This window comes from Bos javanicus, chromosome 1 (genome assembly GCF_032452875.1).
Source record: "Bos javanicus breed banteng chromosome 1, ARS-OSU_banteng_1.0, whole genome shotgun sequence".
Taxonomy (NCBI): Eukaryota; Metazoa; Chordata; class Mammalia; order Artiodactyla; family Bovidae; genus Bos; species Bos javanicus.
The window spans coordinates 71,208,717-71,219,702 of record NC_083868.1 but is presented as its reverse complement, the minus strand read 5'-3'; the positions used below and the strand labels follow the sequence as shown (position 1 = coordinate 71,219,702).

At 40.3% G+C, this 10,986-nt stretch overlaps 1 protein-coding gene across 2 annotated transcripts in view; it reads left to right on the top strand.

Annotated features, from left to right (window-relative positions):
• Positions 1–21: 21 nt before the first annotated feature.
• Positions 22–10,986, top strand: part of UBXN7 (UBX domain protein 7) — a 59,914-nt gene continuing 48,949 nt past the window's right edge. For both annotated transcript variants that reach the window (XM_061411674.1, XM_061411664.1), the window contains exon 1: positions 22–103. In XM_061411674.1, coding sequence (XP_061267658.1) covers positions 31–103 — 73 coding nt within the window. In that variant the 5' untranslated portion in view covers positions 22–30. The remainder of the gene's footprint in view (positions 104–10,986) is intronic.

The following is a 10,986-nucleotide window of genomic DNA, read 5'->3' as shown; positions in this document are numbered from 1 at the left end:
TTGTTCGGCGGCAGCGGCGGCGGCGGTAAGATGGCTGCCCACGGGGGCTCCGCGGCGTCGTCGGCGCTGAAGGGGTTAATTCAGCAGTTCACCGCCATCACCGGTAAGAGACGCGGTTACCGGAAGGTGGAGAGTGGGGTCTGGAGCGGGCGGCCGGTGTGCCCTGGGCTTCTCTTTACCTTCATGCATTCTTCCCTCGGGCTTTACCCACAGCTCCCGTCCTCCCTCCTGAGGAAGAAGCGACGACGGCGTCGGGTCTCCGGGTTCAGGCGGGAGACACCCCCCATCCCCGTGCACCCCGTACCTTCATTCTCGGTCTTCTCGCAGTGTGGAGGGAGATCTCCCCACCCCCTTTCAGCCTATACTCAGGGAATGGGCCGAGCCTATCCGCCCCCGCCGGCCCGGGGACCTGGGGGCGGGAGAGGTGGGGGGCCGCACCCGGGCCACCGCCCTCCTCCTTCATCATCATCTCCTCTTCTCTGTGCAGCCTTGGGGTGCAGCGCATCCCCTTACCTCTTTTTCCCTTTTTTCCACGGCCAGGTCATTCTTCACCCGTCCCTGGCCTGCCCTTCCCCTTTCTGGGCCCCTCGGAGCCATCGCTGTGGCCCTGGCGTGTTCGGGCCCTCCCGCCTTAACGGCGAGGCTGGAGGGTTCGGCAGCGCCTTTACCGATCTCGGGGGATAGGCCGCCAGAAAGCCGGAGGTGCTGAGGAGTACCCTCCAGACTGAGGTTTTAAGAAAAGAATGAGGGGGAACCCCCCCAACCTTAATTGGAAAGACCTGAAGGAATCCTTGGTGGCGTTTCCCACCTCCCCATAATAAAATAGTAAAGACTGAAACGATGGCGCCCAGGCCTCCTTGCTGATAAAATAGGAATGACGGCAAAAACTTCTGTGAGACAAAATCGGTTTTTGGATGTCACTATCCCCTAAATCCTCGGTTTTTCTTTTCGTTTGGACCCCTGCGAAGGGCACACGCAGATCCTCTTACTGCCTGGAGGAAAGGCCCTAAGCCATTCTATGAATTCTCTGTGTCTTGTTCTTTCTGATGGTGCTGAACTTTTTTTGCATGAGTTATTAGAGGGCGGAGCAAATGATGAAGTTCTCTGTGGAGTGATTTGAGAGAAGAGTACTCCATGTGCCTGAGTGTAATTTTGCCGTTCTAGTTTGTCCTTTTGGAAGGAGGTCGGAATGTTAGCAGATCTATACTTTATCTGGTAGTTTGTTAGATGCAGGGAACATTGCCACTTTTAGTGTATCCAGGGTTTGATGTGCAGGCTGGTTAAGTGAAATTTTATATTTTAACCACTGCCGGTTGTTTGCGAGCTGCCGTTTCATGGATGGTTAAGGCTAGTTTTATTTTTTACTTTGCAAGGATGACTAGATGTTCGATGCATTGTCTAGCTTGTGGGCATGAAACATCAGGTCAAAGTTGATAAAATAAAATTTGTAACAAAATTAGGATGAAGAATGGAATGATAACTTTTCTTAATATTTTAAAATTGTGTTTGGAGTATTAGAGATACAATGCATTTCCCAGTGTGTAAGCAGGTCATTATTGGGAAAATTAAAAAATTATTGTCTATATAATACATTATGTTTATACAGAAAAATCTTTGTAGTGAATCAGATATCATTTCTTTAGATTTTCTAGAGATGGTTTAAGATGCCACCTATTTAATTCCAGTTTTTTGGCTAACTGCTAACTACCACTTTAGGAATTCAGATTGTGTTAGACTTACATTATTTTTTTAATGCAGCATTTTTGGTAGGTGTAGACAAAACCCAAATGTGGTGAGATGAAGTGACTCACATAATTGTTTTAATTCTGTTTCTGTCTGCTAGTCTTCATGGCTCCTTTCCTGGTCACAGGCCTTTCTACTGAATCAAGTTGGAGACCCTCAGTAGACAGTGGTATATGGAAGTCTGCAAAAGGGAAAATACCTTAGATTGTTCTTAATGTATTATGGATTTCTAATAACAATTTTTTACAAGATTGTAATTAATTATTAGAAACACATAATTGGCCCCTTTAGTCATATATCTTAAAATTGGTGGGATCTGTCCACATACATTTTAGATTGTAATATTCATGACAAAAAGGTATTTGAAATTTATTATTGCTAGATGAATGAAACTGACCTTAAGAACTTATACTCTATTTCAGAAAGATTTTACTTACTTGGAAGCCCAACATTTTGATAAAAGCAATGCATTTTCAAAAATGTGAGTTAACCTCTTCTGTGGCATTTAGAAGTAGAAGAGAAAATTGGAAGAATTTTAAGTTTTATTTCTCACTAAATAGAACAAATTTCTCCCTATGATATGTGAGTATGAAATAGTGACTCTGACTTTTAAAAAGTACTAAAAAGACATCTAACATGAACTAATTTTGAAAAAAAAACCCATTCTCACAATAGCAATATTATTTATTTTACATATTATCTTCCAGTTCTATTTACATATTTATTTTATTTCTTAAATTACTTTAAAATTATTCTTACATCATGGATCAAAATATATATAATTTAGAATCCTGAAACTTGATTAACATTACATCATAAACATTTTTCCTATTATTAAACTGTTTTATATAAGCAAATAGCCAGGGAAATGATGGTCTTCAAAGTGATCACACTGAGCAGTTTTGTACCTTTACTATTGTTGCCATTTGTATTATTTCAGGCTACATAGAAAACCATCCACTTATTTTATAGTCTACCACATTTTGTAGTATTGCTCAGTTTGATCTCCCTTAATATTCTCATACATGGCTTTGAATGACTGCTGACTACTTTCAGAAGTTATATCAATTCTCAAAACCTGAGGAAAAAGTGTGTCACTGGATCTGAAGGTAATTCCAAAAGAACAATTTTTGAAAATGTTTTTGAATCATGGCAGTATCCCATTAACACCAACTTGGGCTGAGATCCAGCCATACATATACAGAATGCATAGATGTAACTAGAATAAATCATGAGATGAAGGATACATAGATGCTATACAGTGGGTAAAAATAAATAAACAATCAGAAAGTAAGACTGAAATGTGAGGGAATAGAAAGTGAGGCTTAGAAGAGTACGGGTGGTTGCTAGTATAGCATTCTTTCATAAGGCTTGGTGTATAGTAGGCGTTCACCAACCTTAGGAAATTATAGAACCACTTTACTTTACTCTTTCTTTAAAATTGTTGAATGAATCCATATTTGTTAAAGAAATTAGAAACTCTCGTATTGGATTTGTGGTCCATTTCCATTCATATTCTGTACAATATATTTTTCTTGGTTAGTATTTAAGTTCTCTGAAGAAAGGTGGTTGCCAGTGTTCTAGATATTAAAAGAAAACCCTTTGGAATTTTAAGAACTATTTCAAAGAATGTTAATGAAGTTTGAGTAGAAATTTAGGGAGGGAATGTATTTTGTTGAGTTGTCAATAGACTCTTACTAGTAAACTCAATGTTTATTAATAGGCTACCAAGTGCCAGGCATGGTTCAGGTCTTGGGGATACTACCATGAATAAGACGTGGTAAGGCTGTCCTGAATAAAGCTTAAAGGTTAATGGGAATACAGACACATAAATAGGTATTGTAATACATTGGAATCATGGTAAGGAGCAGTTAAGGTAGCACAAAGGAAGGAGATCAAGAAAGGCTTCCTAGAAGAAATAGTTTCTTAGCTAAAACCTGGAGGAGAGATAAACATGTGCAGAGAGAGAGGCACAGATATACATATAGAAATAGGAAAGGAGAGACAATAGGTTGAGGGAATTGATGAGAATTCCCAGTGAAGAAGCATAGCTCCTGGGAGATGCAGTAAATGGGGTTGAAGAGGTAAGAGGGTACCAGGTTAGGTAGGGCCTTACAACTCATGTTAAGAAATCTTGGCTTTATTCAAAGTGTTGTGGGAAGTTAGTGAAAAGTTTTAATTAAGGGAGTGACACAATCAGATTTGGGTTTTTTCAAAAGAGCTGCTTGGCTCTAGTGGAAAAGAGGTTAGGCATAGAGATAAGTAGAACACTGTTAAAATAATTGAAGATATTGATGTCCTGAAATTAGATAAGGAAAGAAGTCAGAGGAGTCAGAATGAAGTTTAGGATTCTGTTTTCGACATCTAAGCATATCTAGTACAATTTGTGAAGATACAGAATAGTAGACGAGGTTTAGGGAGATGTTTAGTTCAGATTTAGATAAGTTGCTGTCTCTGGGACTTCCAAATGGGGCTGTTCAGTAAGGAAATGAATATTTGGATCCAGAAAGAACAGTGACATCTAATGAGTCATGTTGATGGCAACTGAAGCTATAAAAAGTGGATGGCATCTTGTAGGGAGAGTGTCGTGTGAGACTATAACAGGCTATAAAGCTGAAGAAGCACATCAAACATATAGTAAAGAAGAAAGTGCAAAGACTGGAAGAAACTAAAGATGTAGGAGGAAAACCAGGAGACTGTGGTGGTATTTCAAACATCAGGAGTAGGGTAATACCTCAGATAGTATGTAGGCACTTTAGGAAACTAGAAATTATAGATTTTTCTTGGTTAGGGCTGGAAGACATCTTCGTAACCATACTGACCCATTTCTGAGTTAAAATGAGGAATTGAAGGCCCAGAGAAGTAAAATGATTTAAGGTTATATGTCTAGGTCAGTGCGTCTCAAACTTATTTGTAGGAAGAATCCCCTCCTCCCTTTAAAAAAAATCTTTATTAAACAATGTATTTCTTTGGCCATGCCACATTCGGCTTGTGGGATCTCAGTTCCCTGACCAGGGATCAAACCCAGGCCCTCAGCAGTGAAAGTGTGGCGTCTTAACCACTGGACTGCCAGGGGGCTCCCCATTGACCAATACTTTTGTAAAACTACAACAAAAATTAATTGATTAAAAATTGAAATAAAAAGAACACATACAAAATATAAGCCTAAATGATGTTTTTTTAAAAAGATATAATTTGCATACAGTAAAATTTAATGTTTTTAGTGTATAACGTTTTTAGAAGTGCATACAGTCGTAAAGCCACAGTCAAGATGTAGGACAGTTCTAGCCTCAGGAATTTCCTCCTGCCCATTTGTAGTCAGCCCCTCTTCTTACCTGTAACCTAATGTTTTTGCCTATTGTCTTCTTTTCCAGAACGTCATATAAATGAGCAGTCCCCAACTTTTTTTTTAGCACCAGGGACTGGTTTTGTGGAAGTCAGTTTTTGCACAGACTTGGGGAGCAGGAGATGGTTTGGGGATGATTCAAGCATGTTACATTGATTGTGCACATATTTCTAATCTCATGCCTGTGGCCTGGAGACTGGGGACCCCTGATATAAATAGAAGCACCATGTGTGGTCAGGTTTCTTTTGAGTCTGGCTTCTTTTACTTAGGATACTGCATTTGAGACTCATTCATGTCATTGTGGTATGAGTGGTTCCTTTTTATTGTGAATAATATGCCATTGTATGGATATACTGCAATTTGTTTATGCAGTGATGAAATGAATGGATAATTGTTTCTTGTTTGGGAGATTATATAAATAAAGCTGCTAAAAATGTTAGTGTACAGTGTATGAATGTAAGTTTTCATTTCCTTTAGATAAATAACTAGGAGTGGGATTCTACAATAGGTGCGTAATTTTAAGGAATTACCATATTGTTTTCCTGAGTCTTAACCATTTTACGTTCCTGTCAGCAGTGTATAAGAGTTCCAGCTGCCCTTCTGGTATTTTTAATTTTCTATAACTATTTTAATAGATGTGTTATTGTATGGCATTGTGGTTTTAATTTGCATTTCCTTAGTGACTAATAATATTATTTTTTCATATGATAGTTTGCCATCCAAACATATTTCAAGCCCAACTTTATTTTATTAGAGACAAAAGACATAAAATTAATCAGATTGCTATGAAAGTTTCCATGTCCCCTGCATTGTAAGGTGTATTACTAACCACCAGGGAAGTCCCTATATTCATTCTTTTTTAGATTCTTTTCTCATACTGGTTATCACAGAATATTGAGTAAAGAGTTCCCTGTGCTATACAGTAGGCCCTTGTTGGTTATCTGTCTTATGTATAGTAGTGTGTATATGTTTATCCCAAGCTCCTGATTTATTCCCCGCTCCCCCGCAACCCGAGTTTCCACTTTGGTAACCATAAGTTTGTTTCCTGTATCTGTTTCTATTTTGTAAATATGTTCCTTTGTATTGTTTTTAAAAAAATAATTAGATTCTACAGCTGAATGATACTTTATGATATTTGTCTTTCTCTGCCCGACTTAACTTCACTTAGTATGATAATCTCTAGGTCCATCCATGTTGCTGCAAATGGCATTATTTCATTCTTTTTTATTGCTGAGTAATATTCCATTGTATGTTTTTGTGTGTGTTTGTGACATATCTTTATCCATTGCTCTGTCAGTGGATATTTAGGTTGCTTCCGTGTCTTGGCTCCTATAAACAGCGCTGTAGTGAACATATATCCTTTCGGATTATCTTTTTCTCTGGATGTATGCCCAAGAGTGGAACTGCTGTATCATATGGTAGTTCTGTTTTTAAGGAACCTCCATACTGTTCTCCATAGTTACTGTATATAAAATAAAAAAAAAAAAATTTTCTATTCCTCAATGCTTAAAAACTCCTGGATGGGAAACTGATGAGGAGGTTGAACTTGCATTTTACTTCTTGCAACTATCACTGACTCTCATTTCCTTGGTAGATTGGCTTACTTTGTTATCATTTCTAGGGGAAATGTAGAACCAAAAAGTAATCAATTTGTGTCCCTGTTATTTCTGTGCTCTAACCCTTTGGGAAAGAAAAGGTCTATAGAGGGATTTTTTTTTTTCCTTTAAAAAAAAAGTCTCTGTGACTGCTATACTTAGGTTCCTTGATAATAGTGAAGAGACTATTTGGGCATTAAAAATAGTGTAGAGAATAGGTATAAGGGACTACTAAAGTTTGGAATGTCTCTTGATCCTTCCAGCTGTGGTAGAGACATAGACTACATTATAGGTTTGGTGCTCTTTCTTACATTATGTCGTTAATAGGGAAAGTGTGAACTAAGAGGCAACAAGCGATAAATTGTGTGCCAAAGCTGGGTTGATGCCCTTTGGTGCCATTAGCAAGCTAAAGCATATGGAAAAGGTAATGGATAGGTAAAAAGAGTGCAAGTGGTGAGAAACAGTAAAGTGAGATTCCTGCTGTAGATATGATTACTGGGTTTTACAGACTGAATTTTTGTGTCCTTCTCAAAATTCGTATTTTGAAATCCTGATTACCCCCTTGCCCAGTGTCATGGTATTAGGAGGTGGGGCCTTTGGAAAGTGGTTAGTTCATGAAGGTGGGGTCCTTATGAACGGGACTAGTCCTTAACAGAGAGGGAAATGACAACCCACTCCAGCATTCTTGCCTGGAAAATCCCACGGACAGAGGAGCCCTATAGTCCATGGGGTCACAGAGAGTTGGACATGACTTAGCAACTAAACCATCACCACTGGTGTCCTTAAAATAGAGACCCAGAGAGTGTCTGGCCCCTTCCACCATGCAGGTACACACTGAGAGCGGAACTGTCTTACCAACCAGGAGGAGGGCCTGCACTACACACCAGATCTGCTGGAGGCTGCCCTTTGACTTCCCAGCCTCCAGAACTGTGGGAAATAAATGTATGTTGTTTAAGCTACCCGATCTATGATATTTTTGTTACAGCAGCCTGAACAAACTAAGACACAGCAGGATTAAGCTGTCCTGCTGCTACCTATAATATTGAGACCTCAAACTAAGCCCAGAACAGCTTTATAGATAGTTTGAATCTGCAAGCTTCTTTGTTGTTGTTTTTGTTTTTTTGCCACAATATAGGGCATCTTAGTTTCCCAACCAGGGATTGAACCCATGCTCCCTGCAGTGGAAGGGCAGAGTCTTAACGGCTGGACCACCAGGAAGACCCTGCAAACTTCTTTTAAAGGTCCCCCCTTCCCCTTTTAAAAAAGATTTGTTCTTCATTCTGAGTGTAATTAGAAGTTCAAATTTTTTTTACTGCTGACTCACCAAAAATTGTTACTACCTCTAAGTATATACATAAAACTTGTAACTTGATTAAATTTGTTTTATTGCTGTTCCTTTCCTCTATATCATTTAGTCCTCCTCACTTTTCCTCTGTCCTCTCAGTTAACTTTCTGTTCCACTGTTTAGCTAAGTGGAAGTATTTTTGGCATTTCGGCTAGAACAATGTTTTGTCCTATAGGTCTGTTCTATTCATTGCAGAAGATTTAGCACTTTTATTAGTGTCCTGGGGCTGCTACAACACATTAATACAAACTGCATTGCTTAGCATAGTTACTCTTGCAGTTCTGGAGGCCAAAATTCTGAAATGAAGGTGTGAGCAGTCTTTAGGGGAGGAGGGACATTGTCCAATCTTCTGAGGCACACCTGGCTTCTCTGTTAAATGCCAGCAGTACGCCCAACCCCCTACTCATGAAACATTATGGTATCTCACATTTCTAAATGCCTCTGGTACTTCCTGATACTAAGAACCACTAGAACCTTTAATTATCCTTCAGTTATCTTTTGTTTCTAAAAGGATACACTTCGTGACACAGCAAGTGATAAAACTTAGAATGCCTGATTATACAAGCACAGATGGCTCAGATAATATGGCTTTTTTTAAAAAAGTGAATTGTGTACTTTGCTTCTTGCTGCTGCTGCTGCTGCTAAGTCGCTTCAGTCGTGTCCGACTCTGTGGGACCCCATAGACGGCAGCCCACCAGGCTCCCCCGTCCCTGGGATTCTCCAGGCAAGAACACTGGAGTGGGTTGCCATTTCCTTCTCCAGTGCATGAAAGTGAAAAGTGAAAGTGAAAGTGAAGTCGTGTCCAACTCTAGCAACCCCATGGACTGCAGCCTACCAGGCTCCTCCATCCATGGGATTCTCCAGGCAAGAGTACTGGAGTGGGTTGCCATTGCCTTCTCCGGGTCCCTCTCTAATACTGCCTTCTTCAGTCATGCCAGGATTTAGCATGTGCTTCTTTTTGAAAAAATCAAATAGGTAGAGACCCTTTCTTTGGGAAAGCTCTTAGGTCATCCTGACAAGCTCCAGTGTTGGAAGTTATCCTGTCAAATTGTCAGCAGGTTTACAATAGGGCCCTCTCTAGGATATGCTGCCTAGATTCTAGCACTAAATGGTCAAGTGAGGATTACAGATAGGAACAGCAGTTCCGAGCCCTGAATGTTGACACTTTATGTCCCCAACTGTCACAGTTATTGTTCCTTTATTATAGCTTTAGTGTCTTCAAGTCATTCCTGGTATAATCCCTTTTAATAAATTCTATTTTAATCTATAATTCAATAGATCTATGGAATGCTCACTTAAACTTTTATTACAGTTTCCTCTATCTCTATATCAGCTCTTTTTTTTGGGCCACACTGGCTTGTGGGATCTTAGTTTCCCTACCAGGGATTGAACCCAGGCTCAGGGCAGTGAAAGCCCCAAGTCTTAACCACTGGACTGCTAGGAAACTCCCTGCATCAGCTCTTAATGCTTCTCCTCAGTCACACTGGTATGCTGTCTAGCTGTTACAGATTTTTTTCAGAGCAGATCCCTTTTGTGTATTTTATTCTTTATCCATAGCATTCACTTTTTTAGAGTAATGTTTTTACTTCCCCTATTATACTGCTTTTAAAAAAAATGAATGTTTAACATGAATGAAACATATGTTCATAGCAGCAGATGAACGAGGGAAAGAAAACAGTGAAATGTCTTACTCTGCCTATTTACTCTCTGATGTAATGTGGTTCTCCATAGCTATAAATAAATATTCATGCCTCATACTTCCAGTATCTTTCATTTTATTTCATTGATGTATAGCTTGACTGGTGACTCAGATGGTAAAGAATTCGCTTGCAATGCAGGAGACCTGGGTTCGATCCCTGGGTTGGGAAGATCCCCTGGAGGAGGGCATGGCAATCCACTCCAGTATTCTTGCCTGGAGAATCCCATGGACAGAGGAGCCTGGCGGGCTACAGTCTGTGGGGTCACAGAGTGTCGGACACAACTGAGTGACTAAGCACACAGCACACATCATATAACTTGAGACAATCTATTTTTAGTAACAGCCACTATTTTCCAATAAGGAGCTGTGCCACATTCTTTAATGTGCATTTTCTTAATCCACACAAGGACTTCATGAAATTGGTAATATCTGCATTTTGTAACTGACAAAACTGAAGGCTGGAGAAATTAGTGACTAGCTCAAAGTTACACAACTAGTGAATGACAGAACCAGGATTCAAATTCAGGTTTATCTGATAGTATCCAGGCTCTTAATGGCTCTGTTATACTCCCCGGCCTGAGAACAGAAGGAAATGTGAATGTTTTCTCTTCATTTTGGGGTACAGGACTGGCCAGAACAATAATTTTGATACTTTCTTTTGAACTGTTTGGTGTGCTATCCCCAGGAGCTCTGTATCTTTTTGATGCCCTGAGTTACTCCTCCCCACCACCAACCATGTGGCATTTCATGTAGGCCTTTCTTGTCTTTTCCCTCTAAAGGCACTGGGGATGCTAAAGCCGCTGACATCCCTGTTTTCCTGAACTAACTCCCCTACCTTATCTAAATCCTCAGTTTATTGTTACTGGATGTCAGGTGGAAGTGGGTTTTAGGGGCTTTGGAGAAGGCAACAGCAACCCACTCCAGTACTCTTGCCTGGAAAATCCCATGGACAGAGGAGCCTGGTGGGCTGTAGTCCATGGGGTCGCTAAGAGTCGGACATGACTGAGCGACTTCACTTTCACTTTTCACTTTCATGCATTAGAGAAGGAAATGGCAACCCACTCCAGTGTTCTTGCCTGGAGAATCCCAGGGACGGGGAAGCCTGGTGGGCTGCCGACTCTGGGGTCGCACAGAGTCGGACACGACTGAAGTGACTTAGCAGCAGCTAGTGGCTCAGGTGGTAAAGAATCTGCTTGCAATGCAGGAGACCTGGGTTTGATCCCTGAGTAGGGAATAGTTGCTGAAAAAGGGAATGGTT